At 41.0% G+C, this 24542-nt stretch overlaps 1 protein-coding gene across 1 annotated transcript in view; it reads right to left on the bottom strand.

Moving 5' to 3' along the window:
• ROR1 (receptor tyrosine kinase like orphan receptor 1) overlaps positions 1 to 24155 on the bottom strand; it is a 232369-nt gene extending 208214 nt beyond the window's left edge. Inside the window, exon 1 of the mRNA XM_020813774.3 lies at positions 23669 to 24155. Coding sequence (XP_020669433.3) covers positions 23669 to 23771 — 103 coding nt within the window. The 5' untranslated portion in view covers positions 23772 to 24155. The remainder of the gene's footprint in view (positions 1 to 23668) is intronic.
• Between the last annotated feature and the right edge of the window lie 387 nt (positions 24156 to 24542).

The raw sequence follows: 24542 nt of genomic DNA, 5'->3' as shown, positions 1-24542 counted from the left end.
ATACAAGATCACATGACTCCTTTTTGTAATTGGTGTTGGAAATGCCATGACGAGATATCTGTTGCCACTGGAAGATGCTTTTCCATGAGATTGCACTACAGTGAGGATTCTGCCTCCTCAAACCAGAAGATATGACTATCAATTTGGCTGTAACTGACTTTTTAAACTAGTATGATAACTACTTTTTCTGCTCCAAGCAGAGGTGTGTGGTCTTGCCTGAGGCAATCAGCAAATCTGCTGAGGATCAAGCCAGACTTTTGTCTCCAGAGATATAGCAAGTTTGTAAACTGATATCTTTGTCACCTCTGTTTCATGTGGAATCTAAAATTCCACATTATCTTCCCAGTTGCCTGACTTCATGAGCCCTGACCCAATCTGTGGACTTTCTTCTTGAAACCCAAGTTTTATGCCATCTTCACCTCATGAAAAATCCTAAAGAACTTGAAAGCTCACCTTATCTGTAACTTTTTAGTGACCCAGTAAAAGGTATTGCCTGGTCAAGATCCTTGTTTTTACAAATGGATTAAAGGATGACCTTTTGCATGTGTTTAGGATAGCAGTTTCAGCATGAAATATACTTGGGGAGGGGGGTCTTTTAGATAGTATAGTGTGTGGGATAGAGCTTGTACACCTAGAGAAATAATTAGGTTCTGTACTTCACCCAGGCCACACAGTACACTTTTTAAAAAATACATACCTTCAAGTCACATCTGACTTACAGCAACTCTTACAGAATTTTCAAGCTATGTGAGATAGTTAAGGAATGGTTTTACCATTGCCACCACCACCACCATGACATGTATGAGTTTCCATGGCCAAATAGGGATTCAAACTCCAGCCTCCTGAGTCCTAGTCTATCCACTATGCCACACTGGGTCTCGTGTAACCAGGACACACACACATACCAGAAGTGTTTTCTGGGAATTGAGGGACATTCAGAATGATCTGAGAAGTCAGCCTGGCAAAAATCAAATCCTACTTGAGATGCCTGAAGGAATAACTTAGGGATCCAGCTACTATTTCATATAAAATAAATAGTCAAACATTGTAAATGGACACACAATGAGGGACTGAATATCAGTAGTTCATTTTGTCCAATTTAAATTTCTACTTTACATTACCTTCTACTTTACCACGGCCATCAGTGATCATGTTGTTCTCAGCTACAACTTCTTGCCAGTTTCTGAATGAAACCGTTAACCTGCCTGAAACAGTCTGAAGTGTTTGCTCCGTGTGAAAATTATTAATAATGCTACCTTCTGTTTCTATACAGTAGCACCTTTCACTGATTCAAGTATTCGCAAGTGTGTTACACAGGTGGATAAATATTATTAATGCCCATTTTACAAAGTAGGAAGCAAGCAACTTAGCAGAGGTCATATGGCACACCAATGACAACCCTGAGAGTAGAAAGTGGTTTTCTAGGATAACAGGGCATTGCATTAAGGCATGTGAGATTCTGGAGAGGGTTCAAATTAGCATTTCTAAAACTGGGATCCTGTGAGATTCTAAAGTCAATGTCCCTACAGTGGGAACAACTCAAACTCCAGTTGTGAGGATGCAGCCAGTGGCAATTTTCAATTGCCAGCAATTGTACCAACGTCTTAACATGCCTGTGCAGTGCAATAATTATCCTGAATTTTTAATTAGGTGTTAAATCTATGTCTGGACCAAGGCTTAGAAAAATTACCTGTTTAGACTATAACCCCCAGAATTCTCCAGAAAACACGACTACAAGCTGATATATTCTGGGAAGCATAATCCAAGCTATGAATTCTGTTCCATTCATGGAAGAATCTTAAATGGATTAAGTGGACTATAACGCTTCAAACAATGGCTTGGATTCTTAGTCAAGTTAAATACAAGGAAGATCATGGGAGAAGGCAAGGAAGATCACAGAAAGAACAAGCCTCTCCCCTTATCGCCTCTGTAACACACTTACACACCTGGACAGGTTGGTTAGAAGGCCCCACTAGAAGAATGTGGAGCCTAGTCAGGGCAGCTGCTGCTGGAGAGGAGAATCACTCAGAAATGAGCAGACCTGTCCACTGGCTAACAGGGAGTCCTCACAATCTTGAGTTAGTCGTTGAAAAGATATCATCACCTCCAATCAGAGTTAGCAAGGGTTTACGTGATGGCTGAAAATTTTTCTCCCCTTAAAGTCAATCACACAATGCACAGTGGATCTTGTCATCCCCCCCACCCCAACTGTGTTATTCAGAAGCGTGTCATTTTAACTTCCTCCTGGCAGGGTCATATATTTTAGCTCAAGGCTGAATTGTGATCTAATGCCTTGAACTGCCCAATGTGCCTTGCTTTCCCACCATGAATCGCTCCCTTCCTGATCGCCCTCTGCCACCCTGCTTCTTGCCTCCTTATTCTCTTGCTTGCTCTCCATGCCAGATCATAACCACTTCTTTGGGTCAGCAGCACAGGTGGGAGGGAGGTGGCGGCAGCAACAAAAGCTGCAGGGAAGGAAGGAGGGACAGACAGGTGCAGGAAGACAGAGAGGAAGCAGACAGACGTGGCCAGTCCGGTGCAGGGTTGGAGGAGTGATGAGCTGTCTTTGGGCAAAAACACTGGATCAGAGGCACAGATCCTCATAGATCCACATGATTTTTATGTAGGATCACCACCAAAACAATCTCAATCATAAGCACCGTCTCTGCCCACAGATTGGACAGTGGTTTTGGGGTGACCCCATGTTAAAATTATGGAGATCCAGGAGGATCCATGCTTGGATCAGTGTTTTTGCGCCACTGTAAAGCCAGGCATCCCTCATTTCTCTGTTGTATTCTGTGGATAAAAATGGGACTTTTGATTTCACAGTACACGTATTTGGGGAAAGATCCCATGTTAAAATCATTGGGATGAAGGAGCATCCATGCTTAGATCAGAGTTTTTGCACCACTGTAAAGCCCAGCACCCCTCATTTCTGTGTTGTATTCTATGGGTTCAAACTGAAAGAGCTGCAGCATTCTTAGAGGGACAGAAATAACTAGGCTTTTAAAAAGGACAAGTAGCCTAGCCCTCTCCCTCCCTCACTTCACCACAGCAGTTGGGGCAAGTGGCCAGTGTGAGGGCAGAGTGGACAAGCCTCAAATGAAATTATTTTAAAAGCCCGTGTAGCCCCTTACAATGCAGCTGAAAGCATATTAAGTTTTCCCAAGAGGGGCACTATAAAAGTGAAATGACTTAACCACTATCTCCAGGAGATGCAGACAGTGACTCATGTGACTGCCACATGACTTTTCAGCAAAAAAAACAACCACCTCCTATGCATATCGGGGGTTAATCGGGAGTGTAAATAAGTCCTTAGATACTTTTCCCTGATATCTGTCCCCATATATAGGAGTTCAAAAAAATCCTGTTGGCAGTAACCTTCAAGTCAGCCTTCTTTCCTCATCCCTGCTTGTTCCAGTCAAGATTAGGACACTCTGTGGGTCCTTTAGAGTAAAAAGCAAGGAGAAGGTAAGCTACATATAACATATATAATGTAATATGTGGCTTACCTGACTCAGAGTGAGCAGAGAAAGTTACAAATATTGGCTTTCCCACCTGGTTCACATCTACTGACAAGCAGTTCTTCAGCCTTAAGAGTAGCAACCACTGTATCTGAAGGAGAGAAATATTTTGTTTATTAAGCCCCAAGTAACGATTTACCCCTTACATAGGAAATAAAGCTTCAAAAGCAAAAACAAAGCAAAATCCTGGCCAAGAATCAGTTCATCTGGTTACAACATGTTACAAATTTAGAGGCATTATGCAAGATGAAGCTGCTGCCATTACTCATCTGCCACAGCTTAATATACTTACTGTATTGGCATGAAAGGTGTCATTTATGCATCATTACAAAGAGTAGGATAACAGTCTCACCTGGTTATGCAATAATGTGTTTGGAAAAAACAGTTAGCAGTGTACAAAGGACAAGAAACAACACTGGAAAAAAGTTACCCAGTTACAAACCATGTTGGGATTTAACAGCTCTCAGAAGATACATTGTACTCACCAAAATGCTATTTTACTGAACCTCATCTCTCTGTATCTGTCTCCACTGTTACCATCAGAATTTGCACTGGCAGTAGCAGTGTATTATTTGTCTACAGCCCTACAGGAACTTATGAGAGAATTACTAGTCTGACTCCTATACCTTTTTATTGAACAGTAAGTTCAAATATGTAAATAAAGCTTACTCCTAAGTAAGTGAGTAAAGCCTTCCACTTCAGTAGCAATGCACCTCCAAGTATAAATAATGCTACAGAAACACTGTCATTAATAAAAGTGTGTGAAATCTCCCAAGGAAAAGAGCCAGGACATTTATGGTGAAATGTTTCGACAAGCTGTTTTACTCGATATTTAGGTCAGTATCACTCTGTTAGTTATGGTATAGCACCCACCACAATGGACAAATTGCAGCAAGAAACAGACATGACCTCATCCCTCAACTTCCCAAATTCTTTGCTAACATAAGTTCCCAGGTATGGTTATGTCTCTCTGCTGACCTACTGATGAGACAGTAATGGGAACAAGACAATGTCATGTGATATCTTGAAGATGTAAAGTCTTAGGGTGTATCTACCTCATACATTGCAGCACTTATAAATTACTAAAAGTCCAGTTGATACCAATTTGATGCCCCTATACAAGTGTAGTATACTGAGAGACTAAAAAGTTAATTGTCACTCCCTTCTCGGGATGCTGTGGTTCAAGTGAATTTTTCAGTTTAACTCTACAGCATCTCACCAAACTACAAATCCAAAATTCCTTAGGCGGTATCAAATTTGTAGACATATATAATGTAGCTACACTTTTCATTTACTTTTAATTTACAATATATTGGGGTGATGCTAAGACACATTTCTTTTTACTGCAGGTTGACAAACTGAAGAGTAGAAAGAACTTAAGCTAATTCCTGTTTAACGCCAGACCCAAACCATCAAGTTTCACAGGAAAGTGTGGTTCTCAAGAAAGGGCTATCCACAAATCATACAATATATGAATAATCATCACTCTGAAACACAATGAAGTCATTTTACTTTGAACAAAACCACAAAAACTCAGAAGGATGCAGAAATAACCTTAAGGTTATAGTCAACAAATACATTTTTGAGAACTAAAATGGATCTTTTCACTGAACGAATTGTGAGCAAGCCAGTATAAACAGAAAGGCCACACAGACAACCAAAGAAAGCAACCATTTCCTATTCAGGAGAGCAAATTCCCTCAACTAAAGAAAAATAACTTAGGATATGCTTTTTTCTTCTTCTAAAGAACAAAACAGAAAAATGTACAGTACACTATCAACTTGTTCCTCCGAGAATATAGGGCATGTGATGAATTCTGAGACATTTGAGTTATATTGAAAAATGAAATGCCTCTTTCACATTTATTGAAGATATTGCCATATATTGCCAGAAAATTCAGACCCAAAAATTTTGAAATACTATAATCTGTCTTATACTAAGGCTCATATAGGTCCCATCCACAGCTGTTTGCTGTATTTTCATCACATTTTCAATACAGTACCTTTGCAGAAATGAAAAATGTTGGTACTGTACCTCCAAGGCAATTAAAAAAAAAACACTTTACCTAAATGTATTATTTTTATTTCTGCAATAATGGTATTTTTAAAATTTTGTTCCTAAAGAAACCTGGCTTGTTTAACGTTAGTCACGCTGCCAGAATGGGTACCCAGTTCCCTAAGCCAATATACTGAGATTTCAATGGTTTTACAAGGAGTCTGGCCTGACTTCTTGTACCCAGTATAAGACAGCAGTGGCATATGGATATTTTTGTTGGGCTATACATCCCAGTTGATAAAGATGTTCAATTTCCTTTTGGGGACCTATTATATTGCAAAGTGTTTGAGAGAGAAAAGCTATTTTGCAGGGTGAAAATGACAACAAGTTTTTCTCTTCTCCTCCAAAGACAAAATGCAACTCCAGCAACCATATGCAAGTTACTGAGGTGTAGCAGGAAAAATCAAACAAGCAGTAAGAAAGTAACAAAGATGAGATCAAGTAACAAAGCAGCACAGACTTGGAACAGACAATATTTGCAAAATGAATACTTTAAATTTCATGTACGTGTTACTCGTTACTTTTGCATTCTATACTTTTACTGTGACAGATTGTTTTTTAAGGCTACACTCCTATACGCACTTGTGTGAGAACAAATCTCACTAATGTACTTTACAATAGTCATAAAGGACTGTGCTGTTACCTTTAAATAATCTTAACTTGTCCGAAGCCACCCAGCCAGATTTATCATAGCTCGAAAGGGAGGCTGAGACTCATTACTATATCCATGACATAAACGCTCAAAATGAGTTTTCATGTCCAAACTAATACATCATATAAATAAAAAATGAGTCCTTCCAGTTCATTACAAGCTCCCCATTATGGTCCTCCCAAATTATAACAGAGGTGTTCAATTTCTGTACCGAAGAACAAAATTTGTTTCTTCCTTCAGCAACCGGAAGGTTGGAATAAGTTAACATCACATATTCATTAAAGGGACACAGGGTTTTCTCAGTGGTGGCACAAAATCTGTAGAATTCCCTTCCAAGTAATATAATTTCTTTACTTGCTGTTAAAATGGGCACTGAAACTGTTTTTGTTTCATTCCATTTTTAGGCAAAATACTACATTGGATATTCTTGTTGCTGCTGCTGATATTATTTAAACTGGTTTTCTCTGTGTTTTACATTATCTGATTTAAAGATTTGTTATTTCCTTTTTATGGGAGATATTTTGGAAGGATTTTTCCATCCTGAGGGCACAGAGCAACTTTTCCATTTCAGCCATGTAAAGAGGCTATTAATTTTACATAAAAGCAAAACAAAAATAAGAGCTTTGTGGTCTTTACATATATATTCTTTCAATGATATAAATGGTTCCTACACGTCCTTTGACAGGCAACATATGTAAGTCTAACCTCTTAGTTCATTACATTTAATAAATACACACTTAATCTCCTTGCCTAGTAAGACCAAGTTCTTACCCTTAGGTCTTTTTAGAATTTTACAGGATTATCTGAAGTGATTCGCAGAGTGGCAGAACTGACAGTGAGCCATAGTCTGAGAAAAGGACTCTTCACAGGATTGGCAGTAACTAACCACAAATAGGGCAAAACATAGGCCACACACTTCTCTCTCTCTCTCTCTCTATCTCTCTCTCTCTCTCTCTCTCTCTGGAATATTGTTGTCCTCATTTTGACTGTTTAGTTTGATCTGGCTCCAAAAATGTTGAAAACGGCAAAACGGCACCATGTGAACCAATCTCAAAAGCTTTACTGTGTAACTGGCTCGTGATAATAGTTGCTTAGAAGCAGCTGAACAAATTTCTGTTGATCAAGGGATGTGCATAGCTTGCCTCTTTGCATCATCAAGAGAGAAAGACACTTTCAGTATTTACTTTGAAGTGGTCAGTTCTCCACTTGGGGATGCTTATAAAAGTACAACTTCCCTCCATGAAACTTAAAGCGCAAGGACAATACCACTCGCATTACTCAAGAGAAGATTTGGCCCACAAAAGCCATAAGGTTGGATGGCAAAAGGGAATGGACAAAGGGAGCAGACATACTCAAATGGGACATCTTTTTTTGCTAGAGTCTGGAAATCCAAAATATCTACTACCCACGGCAAGCAAATTAGAAAAGAAATGATCCAAATGAGTGCAGAGTACTGATTATACACAGGGAGGAATAGCAACTGAAGTAGTAGTTGACAAGCTCAGAAAAATCCAGGAAGCATCACTGTCATCCTGCCTGAGTGCTGACTGAATAGGCACAGGCCCCCAGGAAGCACAAATGTTGCCAATCCATTGTTCTAGGAGCCAAAGAAGATGAGTGAAACATGTCTCCAATTTTAGCCCAGAAATTTAAAATATTTAATCCACATACACTAAAGAACACTTTCAAAGCAGGAGCAACCCAACAAGGCCCAGCCAGCACAGAAACTCAATACTAAAGCACATAATGTTGTACTTCCCACAGTAATGTCATACCAACACACTCTAAGAGTACAGTCTCTTGAAATCAACAGAACCAGGTAGGGAAACAGACTAAAGACATTATCAGTTGAGTTCGCTTTAGATCTACTGAGTGTATATTTTGCAGCACTGTGACAAAGCACCATGTTTGAAAGCAATGCCTATCCAATACTAACATACCATCCCACCTCCAAAGTTGTTGTAGTCAGTGGGCAGAGGGCGAGAGATTGGAATGCAACATATTTAACCCCATGGGGATCTGCTCAGTGAGGATTTAATTCGCCCAGGGTTTATCCAGATGCCTGCCACATCTGAGATTCCAGTGATTAGCAATTCTATGACATGTCAGGATTTGCATAAAAATGCAGCATGCAGACTGGCTTCTATTAGCCAATTATTATCCAGTGTCTAAGATTTCACAACAAAAGCCTTTGGGAACTGAAAGTAAGAGGGAACAAAAGCAATCTGTTTAACACCACAAGAATTGCTTCCTGCTTCAAACCCTAAGGCCACAGACAGCACCAAAGTTCCTTTTCCAGTTCATTTCATCAGTCAAGCAGAACCCAAGCACCACTGCATTGTTCTAAAGGATATTACTATTCTTTTAGTTCAACCCTCTGACAGTATTTTTAATCACCAAAACCTGAATCTGACAGTATCTCAGCTGGGTAAGACATGACGGTCAAATCCAAAGTTCATTGCCAAGCATTTGCAACATACCCTTATACAAAAAACAGAACCAAATAAAAAATAAAAATAAAAAATGCACAGATTGCCCATGTGCAGAGTTCTTCTTCTGTAAAATAGGACAGATAAGGACCATTCTTAAGACTATCACACTATATAGGGAAAAAACCCAGAAATGGCTTCTACCTTAAGAACTACAACCTGGTCCTCATTTCAACAGGATGTTGATCTTAGTGCAGAATGAGAGAAACAGTGTATTGTTGTTATGTGCCATCAAGACACCTCTGACTCACGGTACCCCTATGAATGAATGATCTCCAACAGCTCCTGTCTTCAACTGCCCTGCTTGTGACTTCCTTTAGGGAATCAGTTCATCTCGTATTTGGTCTTTTTCTTTTCCTGCTGCCTTCCATCTTTCCCAGCAATAATGTCTTTTCCAGAGAATCCTGCTTTCTCATGAGGTACCCGAAGTAGGACAACCTAAAAACTGTAGATTCGAACTAAAACCTGAAACAAGAACAGGTCCATTGAATCAATGGAACTTACAGAGCTGATTCGGCAATCCTCACTGATTCAACAGGTTTACTCTAGGAGTGAATCCAAACTGACTGTGTTCACCCCACTTGTGAACAGTGTTTCTGATTTCAAATGTTTTAATTATTTTACCTTATTTTTTTTTTAAAATATTTTTGTCTTTTTCCTTAAAAGGACCCAGTGATTGTTTTGGCTGACTTTTTAAAATGTCCTTTGGTTTATACTGCTTTACAATATCATCAGATCTGGTAAGAAGTACAGGAATTGATTAAACAATTAAAGATAACATAATTAAAGATAATATGCACTGCTGCCCAGAGTGATACAACAGCTGGCTACTAATGTGGAGTAATCTCATTGGTAGCATTTACGTAGATGCCAAATCGAGCTCTTCTTCTTCTGATAAGCACTTAGCTCTTATGGATTCAGTGTATTTTTTCAACTGGCTTCTAGCAGTCTAACGTTTTTAACATTTTGACCCAAGTTGGCTTATTTGTTTTTATTTTAAGATGTGATTTTAGTGACTGCTTTATAATGGCATGAGCAGAAAACCAATCTTGCAGCTGCCAAAAGATAAAGAGGAGATGTAGGAAGGCATCGCTCATTAGCATAAGGTGGCTATGTCACACTTGCCAGTTACACACACCACTGTAATTTTTACAAACCAGCTGCAACAGAAGGAAAAGGCATTTTCTCGCATGGACTGAGTGATGAAAATGTAATAATTTCAAAATCATGTATTACATCATTGCAACAAATGAAAAGCAATTTGTACATTTTATTGCACTACAAATTAATCACTAGTAGACTCTATCATTCAGCTTTTAAGTATTTCTTTGTATAAGTGTTGCACAATTTAAAATGATATATATATATATACATATATATATATATATATATACACAGTGGACCCTTGATTTACAGACGGCTTGACTTACAGACTTTTTGAGTTACAGACTTCTCTGGCCGCAAAATTTAGGTTTGACTTGCAGACTGAGATTTGACTTACAGACCAGAAAAAAACCAAAATGGAACAAAAACGGCCTGTTACGGGATTAATGGGTTTTCAATGCACTGTAGGTCAATGGAGACTTGACTTACAGACTTTTTGACTTGAGAACCGCCTTCCAATACAGATTAAGTTCTCAAGTCAAGACCCCACTGTATATGAATGTATATATTTGGCATATGCTAGATCTTCTCTTGTACATGTGCTGGAGCATAAGTTGCATACAAGTACTGCATTGATTGAAATTTTCCATTCACAAATTATTTGTCCTGTATCCAGGAAGTTCCATTTTACTTGATTATTTTTGATCTTCTTACTTCAATTCGAATTCTATTAACTGACTAAGAAGTTTTAAGTATGGTTGTTGTAGGTTTTGCGGGCTGTCTGGCCATGTTCTTGAGGTTTTTCTTCCTAACATTTCGCCAGTCTCTGTGGCCAGCATCTTCAGAGGACAGGAGTCAGAACTCTGTGCTCTGGTGCAGTTTGTGGGATAGTTGAGTATTTATAGCTGTGGGATCAGCTTTTTGTCCTTTTCTGGAGATTGGGTGATTATAGTGTTTTTTGTTGTGGGTGTATTGTTGTGATAAGGTGAAAAGATTATCTGTCATTGTGATTGATGGGTGTTGTTAGCTGGTCTTTTGTGTGCAGTGACCACTGGTCGTTGTAGCTGGGTAGAGTTTATTGACCTTTTGCAGGCTGTGTTTTTCAGTGCTGGGAGCCAGGCTTTGTTGAGTTTTAGACTTTCTTCTTTTTTGTTGAAGCTCTGCTGGTGTTTGTGGATTTCAATGGCTTCCCTGTGTAGGGGATTGCTGGTATTGTCCAGTACTTCAGTATTTTGAAATAGAATTTCATGTCCAGCTTGTTTCAAGGTATGTTCAGTTATTGCTGATTTTTCTGGTTGTTTTAGTCTGCAGTGTCTCTCATGTTCTTTGATTTTGGTGTGGATACTGCATTTTGTGGTTCCAATATATATAGCTGGCCACAACTGTAAGGTATCCGGTATACTCCTGCAGTGGTGAAGGGGTCCCTTTTGTCCTTTGCAAACTGTAACATTTGTTGTATTTTTGTGGTGGACCTGAATATTGTTTGTAGGTTGTGTTTTTCAAAAGTTTCCCCATGCGGTCTGTTACCCCTTTGATGTATGGCAGAAATACTTTATTTGTGGGTGGCTGGTTTTCCTCTTCAATTTGGTGTTGTTGTTTTTTGGTTTGATGGCTCTTGTGATTTCATTCTTGGAACAGCCATTTGCTTGTAGGGCCCAATTCAGATGGTTGAGTTCATTGCTGAGAAATTCAGCTTCACAGTTCCGATTTGCACGGTCTAGCAGTGTTTTGATTATGCCTCTTTTTTGTCATGGGTGGTGGTTGGAGTTTTTGTGTAGGTACCAGTCTGTGTGGGTGGGTTTTCTGTAGATCTTGTGTCCCAATAGGAGGTCAGGTTTGCGTAGGACCATGACATCTAAAAAGGGCGTTGGCCCTCTATTTCTTTTTCCATGGTGAATTGTATATTTGGGTGGATGCTTTTGAGATTGTTTAGAAATTCTTCCTGTTTTTCTTCACCGTGGTTCCAAATTGAGAAGGTGTCATCCACGTATCAGAACCAGACTGTGGGTGCGAAGGGTACCAAAGCCAGGGCCTGTTTTTCAAAATGTTCCATGTAGAAGTTTGCTATTACTGGGCTGAGGGGCTCCCCATGGCCACTCCATCTGTCTGTTCATGGAACTCGTTATCCCACTGAAAGTAGCTGGTTGTTAGGCAGTGTTGGAAAAGGGCCTTAATGTCTTCTGGAAAGATCTGCTGGATGAGTGTCAGAGTGTACTTTATCGGTACCTTGGTGATCACCATAATCACCCAATCTCCTGAAAAGGACAAAAGTTGATCCCACAGCTATAAATACTCAACTATCCCACAAACTGCACCAGAGCAGAGTTTTCTGACTCCTGTTCTCTGAAGATGCCAGCCACAGAGACTGGCGAAACATTAAGAAGAAAAACCTCAAGAACACGGCCAGACAGCCCAAAAAACCTACAACAACTACCAGGATCCCGGCCGTGAAAGCCGTCGAGAATACAAATTTTAAGTAATTAGCTAAATCAAATACTTAGAGTAGGAACTGTGAAATCAGTGGAATATACTACTCTTAACAATCTACCAACATTGCTCTCAAATTGGAGTCATGCCTTGTCACCTTATATGGAAATGCTGCACTGTAGTAGTTTAAGACTGACTTAATATTACTTTGTCTGTTTATTCTATGATATTATGATTGTATTATTTCATTTTTGTCCCACTATGTTTCATATACTTTATCATACTGTTAACCACCCAGAATGGTGATGTCCACTAATGAGGCAGTATGTGAATGAAATAAATGAGTCTGTAAAAGTAGTCTTGAAACCTATCAACACACACACATTCACTACATATTAAGTTGAAATATAGCAGAGAGGGATACTCTACCTACCTCCACAACAACCCTGACAATAGATGGGGACCCATTCCTCCCGTTTTGCTTTTTAAGATCAAAAGAACTTCAGGATGTAGGACACTTAAAATCTGCAGCTTTTTAAATATGAATATTTACTATGTTCTCTCTGCTTTCCTTTGACAAAGGAACCTACATGTTTCATCTAGGATGAAGTCAGTTTTAAGTCTGCAGTTTGACCTTATGGTTTAAATAACAGAGAACTAAACATTTTGCCTGCCTCCCTGCCTTGCAACAGGGCTAGGGTTTGCTCCTGGTGAAACATATTGCTAGTGCAAGTATGGTGTGGCATAGTGGGATACTCACACCAGTTTTTAAATTACACAGCAATTCAGTGAAAGCTGGCCAACCCTGTGATTCTATGAGATAGATGCTAATACCTTGGTGGGGGTGTGGACTATGAATGATAGAATCGGTGACATTCGGGTAGGGAAAATACATGTTCAGATTATCAGAGCATATATTTCAGGATGCTGATTCAGAAGATGCAGAAACTCCCGGCTGTTTGGACACTTCCCTGGTAATCTTAATGGTTTTTCTATGTTACCAAGCAAATGTAAACAACTTCTACTTCAACTGCTTGCAATACCAGAAATTTTGAAGTGCTTGTATAAATATATACAAGAAAGCTTTAACAAGAAAGCTTTTGGTGCCAGGGAGAGGGGGAAACAAAATTTACTAGCTTTCTTAATCAACTACAAAGTTTTGCAGAAGGGTAGCCACATTACTCTACCAAAGGAAGAACACCTTGGCAACTTAAGGCATTCGTAAATTTATCATAGCATGAGATTTCATGGACCAGTTCCATTAGAACATGTGACTCTGCTAACTATGGTAAGAGATGGACTTTTATTTGAACAATTGCAACACAGCTATTTGTTTTTATTTTGCATTAAGCAGCTTTATAGATATTTCTGGTATGCAAGATAACATCTGTTTAACAAGCACCTGCTTTCAGTTAAGGGTTTTTGAAGAATTTTAACTGTGAGATTTTCAAAGTCTCAAATGGCTATTGCATTTCTTTGCCTGTCTCTTAAGAACAGTATCCAGTGTCACACCTCAGGGAAGGCATTTTTGTCTAGGCTTATGAACTCAGAAGCAATCTTTAAAGGTCCACCTCTTTCTTGGGGAAGTTTAACTTAAGACTTTTTCGTGAGTATATAAATCAATACACATACTTTCCAGAAGACATTTATTAAAGAAACACAGGAAGATAAATCTTCAATAGAAACAGTTACTGTTCTATTCAAGAAAAAGATTGGTAAAAATATGTATAGGTTCACATGGAAACAAGGTCTGCACCAAACCATTTCATTCCCAGAGTAGAAAACCCAAATGCAACCTCCTCCCTTTTTTCCTATGGTATATGGGTAAGGACTGTGACCAGATTTTCTTCTACTTGACACCTTTAACAATAACATTGGCCATCTAAAATGGCAATTCTCCATCTCATAACTCATTGGTTGCCCCCTTTTTGTGTACATTCCATACATTCAGGATGAGTTACTATGTAAGAACCTCTCAAGAGATCTCGGAAGCACCAATATTTCACAAAAAAATTAGGGAAGGCTTCCATATTATTCATCCATCACAATGTAATGTCATTCCTCCTGTATCGCTCCACAGAATACCAACAGTATTCTATGGAAAGAGATAAAGTGGTGCATATATGCTATCCGGAGAGTGTGTGAGAGATGTTAGATGAAGCAAATACATCTCTAGAAACATATGTTCGAGAAATAGATAGACATATGTGTACATAATAAGCTCAGATACCTGTGCCGCAATGTATACATCTGACAAGGGACTGGGGAATGGAAAGAAATGAAGATAACTTTGTGTGACACACAGATGAACCCTTAAGTGGTGCCAAAGAGGTGCTTTTTGATCATGACAAGCTGTGGGAAGCCAGTAATTTAGATCATTAACTAATCCCATAATTGGTGTAACAGAGTCTCTGTTTAACCTGAGAGAATTTATTCTTTTTTAATCTATGGTTTTCTAAGGTAGACTTCATGCTTCCAGGATCTATATTTTAAAAAGAAAATAAATAAGAATCCTGAGGTCTATTGATGATATAAGAAATATATGAAGAAGTAGGCTACATGCCATGAAAACTTGTACCAAATAAAACTCTTTAATCTTTAAGGTGCCACAAAATTCTCCATTGCTTTTACTTCACAAAACTATAGAGTAATGTAATTATCCCTCTGGAGATTTCTTCTTTGAGGTCTCCTACCACCAGTTAAGGGAAAGAAAGTTTCATAATAGGGCATGTGCTTAAATAAACATTAGAACAACCAACTATCAACACAAAGTTTTAAACTAGCATTTGCCGCTCACTTGGGCTTTGAAGTGGCCTCAGTTTTTCATCTTTAACAGACTTGCGCAAATGTGACATAAATTAGTGCAGCTATTAAAATACCATCCAGTTTTATTGGCCTTACCCTTCAGCATGGGTCAAAGGTTGAGGACTTCAGGGTCAGGAACAGAGAGTTTCAGTAGGGAAATTTCTAGGTCAACTAAAACCCTGCAAATCCACCTGTTTGGGATTTTGAAACATTGACAGGTATGCATCTGCATCTGGGGAACAGATGGGGCTCTGATAGGAAAGGGGGCATCTTCAGCTAATAAGATATATCTCACGAAAACAGCACATCCAGGGCTACTTTATACATGATACAAATGTCTTCTCAGTGCATGTAATAATGGGCACTCTAAGGCTCATGGTTCATTATGTGTACCTTCATATCTGCATGTGAATAGAATTCTGAAATCCTGCATTTGCAGCAACAGTAAAGGTTATAAAATGTGGGCACATTATCATTCTGTAGACAAAGTAATCTCCGCCTATGAGTAGTGCAACCATGTTTCAGAGACAAGCTCATCCTATATGAAAACCTTGAATCTGGACTCAGCAAAAGTAACCTGATCATCTGTGAACCATTAGAAACTGCTAATCCAACTGAGGAAGCCAGATTAAAAAAATATTATTACTCTCATCATCATTGCCTCCTGGCTTCCTAGGTGACATCATGCTAAAGAAACCTAAATTATACAGAGATGAATGTTCTAAAAATTGTTATATATTCCTGCTTCCTCCATATTGTTTTGATATTCATTTCTATGAATATTTTTCAAACTACTATGGAGCTAGGCCATCTAATGTTCAACTCAATCTTCTTTTATAAAGGAGTCATAAGTTTGTACTACCAGTGTATTACAGCTACCACATTTTACATTCTAAAAATCAATTAAAATTATTAACCAAAAATTAAAATGTTTTGTAAATATTACAAAGTGGCTAACATCCTGTTGTGTAATTACATGAATAGCACAACTTTTGGAAGCAAAATTCTATGAGAAATCTCCATAGACATTACCTGTTGCATATTGAGCCATGCCAGTCTTATATATCTGGAATTATTTTGAATACTGGATTTTAGAAGCTATAATAAAATGTTTTAAAATGAGGCAATATTCAATTAAAATAAAGCAGGCTAGCTTTACAATAACTGTTGCAATTTCATCCTAGTGTGGAATGTCAGATGTATATCGCATAAGGGCTTTCAGATAGATCATAAAGAACAGTTTTTGACACTATTGCTTCTGAGTCCTATTACTTTGGTTAATTATATAGGGAAAAATAAAATACACAATCAAGTTTGGAAAGACATTCAACAAAGCAATTACAAAAGAAATACAGTAGGTACTAATTCTTGGAGTCACAGAGTAGCGATCCCTCTTTGTCTCTTTAGAGGCTGTTACAAAGTTTTGCAAAAAAAAAAAAAGATATTGATGTGAAATGCAAAAACCCAGCAGAACATTATCTAAATACTGGATTAAATGTTTAAGCCTTCAGACAGATAAAGTATAGTGGTGCCTCGCAAGACGAATTTAATTCGTTCCGCGGTTAATGTTGTCTTGTGAACAATTTGTCTTGCGAAACGTGTTTTCCCATAGGAATGCACTGAAATCTAATTAATGTGTTCCTATGGGCAAAAAAAGTCAGAACAAAATCAAATTTGGTTTACAAAGGGTTTATTGTGCTCTTTAAAGCCATACATATTGTGCAGATGATTTCAAAAATTTCAATCAAGAACTTTAACTTTTAAAACATTATAGAAAAACATTTAAAAATCAGCAAACACAAGGCAGGAACAAAAAATGGAAAACATTTGTCTTGCGAAGCACAGCCATAGGAACATTTGTCTTGCGAGTCATCAACCCCATTGCCAAAACCATTTGTCTTGTGAGGTTTTTATCCTGCAAGGCATTTGTCTTGCAAGGCACCACTGTACAGATGTAAAATTCCACAGAAGAAAATACTAACAAAAAGATAAAACCCGATATTAGCATTTATGTTTTATTACCTTATGGTACTCTTTCCCCAAAAAACAAAGGGATATTTTACTCATCCTTCCATTTCAAAAGAACATAACAGAATAATAATTTCAGATCAGCATATTCCCCTGTAGCAAAGTCTACCTTATTCCCAAGAATAGGTCTGCTTCATGCTTTGACTGAGACTAATGGAAAGCTTGCTCTTTTGTTAGCCTTTAAGACACCACAGGGACGTGGTGGCGCTGCGGGCTAAACCGCAGAAGCCTGTGCTGCAGGTCAAAAGACCAAGCAGTCGTAAGATCGAATCCATGTGACAGAGTGAGCTCCTGTTGCTTTGTCCCAGCTCCCGCCCACTTAGTGGTTCGAACGCATGTAAATGCGAGTAGATCAATAGGAACCACTTCAGTGGGAAGGTAACAGCGTTCCGTGTCTAAGTCACACTGGCCATGTGACCACAGAAGATTGTCTTCGGACAGACGCTGGCTCTATGGCTTGGAAACGGGGATGAGCACCGCCCCCTAGAGTCGAACATGACTGGACAAAAATTGTCAAGGGGAACCTTTACCTAAGACACCACAAAACTTTTTATTGTTTCAAAGCAACTGGAGGACACTGTATTGGTGATGGCATCTCCTTGACCACTTCAGAAAAAAAATCACTTCAGAAAAGGGATGAGAGTTGAAATCAATAAATCAATGTTACACTGTTGGCATAGTCTCCTAATTCTAGCAAATGCTTTGGCAACAGAGCTCTAAACACATAGGCCTGCGTCCAAAAAAACCACAACTTTCTGCTAATGCAATGCTTGCTGCACCACTGAGTGCACATTTTCAGAGTTCGCTTAACAGTCACATCCAATAATATTGCTTGCTCAACTCCTTGCTCAACACACTAAGCAAGAGCAACTGCAATACCAGGGCTTTCCACACTAGTACCACACTGGTGACATACTCTGGAATTTAGAATACCTCATCAGCATGCTGAGGTTAACAGCTGGATTCCCTCAGTTCTCCCCATCTATGTGGAAATAGGTTATCAGGAGTTTGAAGCTTCAACTGCATTTATCACAATTTTCAGCCATTCCAAATTCTTATGCTGAATTGCTAAGCAATCTTGCATGGAGCTTGGGAAACTTGATCTTTTAGACTACACTTTCCAGGATGCCGTATCTGGATCCTGCTAGAGGATTCTCAAAACTGCAGTCCAAAGCAATAAGTTTTCCAAGTTTGGGTCAGGCACTTAACAATACAAGCAAATATATGGGCCAGAGTCTTGTGCTCACGGAGGGATTGCATAACGTCACAACTGATTATGGCTATGTGGAGCTAGCTGATGAGGTGCCAGTTGTGTAATTGGGCACACGGCCAAACAGGAGATCAACACGGACCTGGCGCTCGTATCAATTAGCTGTAGCAAGTTACACAGTCTCCCTGCAAACACCAACAGGATTTTGGCCATGAAAACACGTTACAGAGTTGGAACTGGAAAAGGCACAGAATATTTGCTCCAGCCACTGATTTTCTTTTAGATAAATGGAAGATACAATCAGAGAGCCTTTCTGTGCTTTCTTTCCTGGTAAAGACAGAGGCTTCCTTAGCAATCCTTAGACTAAGGAATGGTGATGTGTGGCCCTTCAAATGGTTGATGGGAGCTGGAGTCCAGCAATATCTGGAGAGTGACATATTTCCCATCCCTTCTCCAGGAACATAAGGTTCTCACCTACATTCACATGCATGGTCAAAAGCTGAAGTTAGAATGGACTCTTAAGATGTTATAGGAGAATCTCCCTGTAATGTCATCTGGACAGGCAGGATTTGTTGTGGGTGGCCGAAAAGATCCTTGCCCTCTCCTTATGGATTTGAAACAAGTTAGTCTAGCCAGCATAACCCTCACTTTACCAACAGGTATTCATTGAAATGGTAGAGAGTAACTGTGGACACAGTAAGATGGTTAAAGAATGTAAATGGGTAACAGTATTCACATTATTTATGCAGTGCCATCAGTGAATGGTCTTTTACATAATACACAAACAAATAAACCAAGATGTCCTAAGGAGAGGAATGGAAGGGAAAAGTTCACTGTAACCAAACACCTCAGGAATTGCTGTACAATCTGTACTGGATATGGCTGCACACCTTCTGGAAAAGTGGCTTTGCAGTCTGGGGAAACAGGCAGCCTAGATTCAGCTTTGCCATTAGAAGCCTGAATAGTCTTGGTGACATGGAGCAGATTCTACCAGTTTTAACTAACTTCAGTGTTCTGGAAAGAGTGCACTAGTAACCTCCCAATTAGATTACTGTAATGCATTCTGTATTGGGCTGCTATTGAACGTGACTTAGAAGGTTCGGCCAACAGAGCCACCAACATTAACTGTTCAGCCAACATAGCCACCAATGTTAACTGCTGCAGACAGAACACACAAAGACTTATAATAATTATTGTTGTTTTTACTGGTTCCTTCTTCTGGTGGTGCTCTGGGACTGTGCAGCGCGCCTGAAGCTACACCAATTGGCCGTTCTCCAGAGTGGCACAGCAGGGAACCAAACTCCAAAGCAGATGCTCCATCTCATGGAGTTCTCTAGCCAGCTTTCTTTTACAGAAAACATCAGTTTTAAAACAACAATATATTTAGCCACTGTACAAACAAAAACCTAGTGCCTTTGGCTACGTCCTTTGCACTGTCAGGTTAAGACATTTTAATTTTAATTTGAGAGATGCCTTAGCCTGTTTTCTGTTTTTAGTTGGCGCCACATGTTAATGTTCCAGTTATAGTTTTATTATACACCTTAATTGTTATGACATATTTACTGTTCACCATCCTGAAGCCTATTGCATGAAAGCAGTATACAGAGATTCAAACAAGAATAAAATAAATAAGTAGGTTTCTGGTTTCTTTCTCTTCCTAATAGCTATATATCTACACACAAAGTTTACACTCAGGTTTGTATATATTCCCTTGGAATATATATGAGTCTCAGTGGTCTCCCACCAAGGGAATTCATCAGATACACAACAAACCTTCAACAACGTAGCATCAGTTTTTCTTTCGCTACTCAAACAAAGATTCAGATAAAGGTGCAATCCTGTGCATACTTGCCTAGAAATAAATCCCACTGAACTAAATAGGACTTACTTCTTAGTAGATATACACACACTACACTGTATATGATCTTAAGCATGCATATTTCCAAAGATTCTCCAACTGAGATCTATTTTTAAAAAAATGTTAGTCAATTGTTCCCATAGTGAGAATTATACGTACTCTCTGTATCAATGACTACAATTACAAATCAGTGTCTTTTCTGGATTCTTATCATCACATGTGAAGCCTCAGGGGGAAAAAAACCCAAATATAGTATAAATTACCACACTGTTTACCAGGGAGTTCCTTCTTTCTCATCATGTTCAGAGCTGTTCCTATTCTCCCACTCAGTCACCTGAGTCAAATTTTCACCTACCAACCCCTCTTCCAAGAAAAACTCAAATGAATAGACAGGAGCAACTCATCTTCCATTTAATTACATCTGAGGGAGGAGAGAGACTTTGGGTTCATCTTATTAGGTTCACTTGCCACTTTTTCTTCAAAGGTAGCCATGTAACAATGCAATCTTCATGGATCAAGAAGGCCAAAGATCTGCTGAGCCAAATGTAGGCAGCTAAAGCTGTGCTAAATGTAAACCTATTTCAGCCTAGAGGTATCAGAAATTACCTAAGACTACCCTTTTCTCAATAATTATATGTCATCAAGTCAATTCTGAGTTATGGCAACCCTTTCCAGGGTTTCCTAGCTATAGATATTCAGAAGTGGTTTCCCATTCCCTTCTACTGATGATGCTCTGGAATTCTGCAGCTTGCCCAAAACCACACAGGCTGACATTTCTCCTACACAGTACAGCAAGGAATCAGACTCCTGACCCTCGAATGTAGAACTAGGAGACTTGGTATTTAGCTGTGGAGGCAGAAGTTGGGAATACAATTCTCCATTGGTTTTCCCAGGCCAACCTGTGTAGCCTTGGGCAAGCTACATAATCACACTGTGCTCCCAGAAGGAAATGATAAACTGCTTCTGACTCCTTTATTTATTTATTTATTTATTTATTTATTTATTTATTTATTTATTTATTTATTTATTTATTTATTTATTTATTTATTTATTTATTTATTTATTTATTTATTTATTCATTCATTCATTCATTCATTCATTCATTCATTCATTTATTTATTTATTTATTTATACATACCCCGCCCATCTGGCTTATAAGGCCATTCTAGGCGGCTTCCGATATAAACAATAAATAATGCAAAATATTATATAGATCATATTATAACAAATACAATAGAATAAAGAATAAATAGGGGTAATAAAAATCAGATATTAGCTGGAGGGAAGGCCTGGATGTACAACCACGTTTTTAGTTGACTTTTAAAAGTGCCCAAAGTGGGGGACGCACGAATCTCAGGAGGGAGATTGTTCCAGAGGCGAGGAGCCACCGCCCAGAAGGCCCGGTTTTGTGTCTTTTCCTTCCGGGCCTCTCTCAGCGTCAGGCTCCTCAGCCTCACCTCCTGGCTCACACGGGTGATCCTTGAGAAAATTAGAAAACCTTGAGAAGGGTTAAGGTAAATTGGAATTAGCATAATCAGTTCTTTTCCTGGCATAACTTTGTGCCATCATCATGCCAGTCTCCTTGAGGTGAAGGAGGTTTGAGTCTGATACAGCTTGGCTTCTCCCTCTCTCTGCTGTTTCTCCACTCCTTTTCTGACTCTTCTGCCAGCAGAACTTAACGAGCAGTACTGCTGGCAGGTCTAAGATCAGACATGGGAAACTTCCGTTGGCACTATAAATTACTCTGCTGCAGCAACACCAATAGTACTAACATGTTTTATTTGGCATAAGTTTTCGTGAACCGCAGACCTCACCACCAGGTGCAGCAAGCAGGCTACACTCCAGGATGGCCTATGCCAAATAAAAATGTGTTAAGACCTTTGAGGTGCCACAAGGTCTTTTGTTGTTAAGGTCCACAGCGCACCTTTGGTTTTGTTTTTAAGGATAATCCAGATAATGCCTGGGAGTCTACAAACCAGGCTGACTAACCAAACAGCTGCCAGTCAGATTGCCTGAAGGCTGTTTAGACCTAGTGAGTTTGGTGCTAAACTTAACAAAATCTGGAAGCCACAGAGCAAACAGAGCTAAATCGAGGCTTTGGTTCATTTGGATCCGTGCATGGAGGCTCCAGGTTCGTAGGGCACGGAATGGAAACCCTTGCAAAAGGAGCTGGGTTGGGAAATTGGGGAGATCCGGGGGGGGGGACTCCTGCAGCAGCTTCTCCCAGCAAAACAGAGAGTGGGGTAAGGGCTGGAAAAGTGGAGGGAACAACAGGAGTTCCGCGGCGAGGGCAACACGGGAGCGATCGCCTCCAGCACCCAGCCAGTAACGTTTAGTGCCAACCCCTCGCATCGCACCCAGTCGAATGGCTTTCTCCGCCACAGCCCCTGCTCTCTGGGGCTTCGTTTCCGGTTCTCGCTTCAGGAGTCACCATTGCAACCGAGGAAACAACGCAAGGGTGGCTCCAAGCATGTGCAGAGTTTATCCGTGTTTCTTCCCCCCCCCTCTCCAAAGCGCAACCCAAGCCAAACACCGGAACTTTCCCTTTTGCAAGCCCCCCCCTTCCCCCTCTGCCCGATTCGGCGCCCACGCTTCGGAGGGGGAAGAAAAAGCGGCTTAACGGAGAGAGTTTGGAGCTGACAGCCAGCGCCCACAGAGGCGGCCTGCGGGGAGAGGGGGGAAGAGGGAGTTTGGGGCGGGGGAGACGGCTTGAGTCTCTCAGCAGAAGAAGGGATTCCTTCCTACAAGGAGCTTAAGCCATGCTCCAAATGCCACGCTTCCTAATTCCAGATTTCTCAATGACGGAGGAAAGTGTTCTCTGCACATGGTCAGAGGTCCTCTGTCCTCTTCACGCGTCCCTAGCACTGGCGGGGCTCTTACAGTCTCACATTCCAGGCGCGGCTGAATCCTAAGTGAAGCCCTAAGTAGTCCAAAATGAAACAGTTCAGCAGAATCCCTCTCCACACAAAACAAGTTTATTTAGAAACACACGCAGAATAGACGCACAGACACACACACACACACCCCGGCGCCTAACCTCCAGGCGGCTTTCCCTCACCCCAAGGACTGCCGCCTAAAGGAAGACCGTGGCGAGGCGGCGGCGGTGACGCGCCGTCAAGCAGCCTCGCACTGATGGCGACCCCGTGACTGAGTGGGAGCTCCCGGGAAAGAGCACAGAGGGGCTCGTTTCGCGCCGAACGGAGCCCCGCGGATTCCCACGCGAGGGGCTTTCCTCGGCGCGCGCTTTGCCTCGGAAGCGACTCTGGCAAGGCCGGCACGCACGCACGCGCCCTCTTCTCCTCGCGACTGAGGAGCAAAGAGGCGGGAGGGACACAGAACTTCGCGCCCTGACTTTCGCAGCCCCGCGGCTGCCGGACCAAAGCCTCCGAGGGCGAGGAAAGCAAGGCAGGCAGGAAGGGGCAGCCACCACCGTCGCATCCTCAGCGGTGGCGGCGGAGAACGAGGCGCAGCGGAGGGAGACGAGCGGGCGGGCGCCCCCCCCCCGCCTTCGCTTACCTTGGGCGGCGGGTTCCGCGAGGCTCCGCGTGTGCAGCCACAACAGCAGCTGCAGCAGGAAAGGGCTTTTCTCCCAGCCGCCCGGCCGGAGCTGCCGCTCCATTCCTGAGCCGGCTCCTCGTCGCGTCCTCGCCGCTACTCCAACATCCAGCAATCCTGGGCCGGGGCGCTCGGGAGAAGGGGCTCGTGTGGCCGCCCACCCGCCTTCCCTCTTTCCGTTCCTTCCCTGACGGGCGCCTGAAGGGGGCCGCCTCCGCTGTTGCTGCCGCCGCCGCCGCCGAACGCGCTCTCTCGCACTCGCTGGCTCAGCCCGTTCGCCCGCTAGTCCTTTCCCTCACGCTCCGCTCCGCTCCTCTCCGACCCATCCCAGGCCAAGGCGGGCAGCCCCGCTGGCTGGAGGACGCCGGAGGAGAGCCAGCCCTGCTTGGCGCACCAGCGCGCCCTGCTGGGACAGCGAGGAGAGCGCCCGATTCTTCTGGACCCCGAGTGGCGAGAGAATGTGCTCGGTTCCTCCACGGCCGCGGCCGCCACCACCACCACCGACGTATTAATTTAAACAACAAGAAAAACCACCAGTGTATTGTATTAAACGTCTGTTTTAAAACATATAAAGGGCAATAAAAAGGACCGCTAAAGACTTTTTAAAAAAAGAAGAGGGAGGAGGAATAGAAGGGAAAAGCCGTAATAAAGACTATTCTAACATGGCAAGCTTTATTAAACCTGGATTTTCGATGGAAAACTTGAGATGTACAAAAGAACTAGCAGATTTCTTCTTAATTTTTTATTGAACGCCAACTATGGATAAGGGTCTGCGTTCCGTGATGTCAAGACTGAATCAACGTATAGAGAGACCCTAGTAAAGTTTTCAAGACAA

This window comes from Pogona vitticeps, chromosome 4 (genome assembly GCF_051106095.1).
Source record: "Pogona vitticeps strain Pit_001003342236 chromosome 4, PviZW2.1, whole genome shotgun sequence".
Lineage (NCBI taxonomy): Eukaryota > Metazoa > Chordata > Lepidosauria > Squamata > Agamidae > Pogona > Pogona vitticeps.
This window is presented reverse-complemented; position numbering and strand designations above follow the sequence as displayed.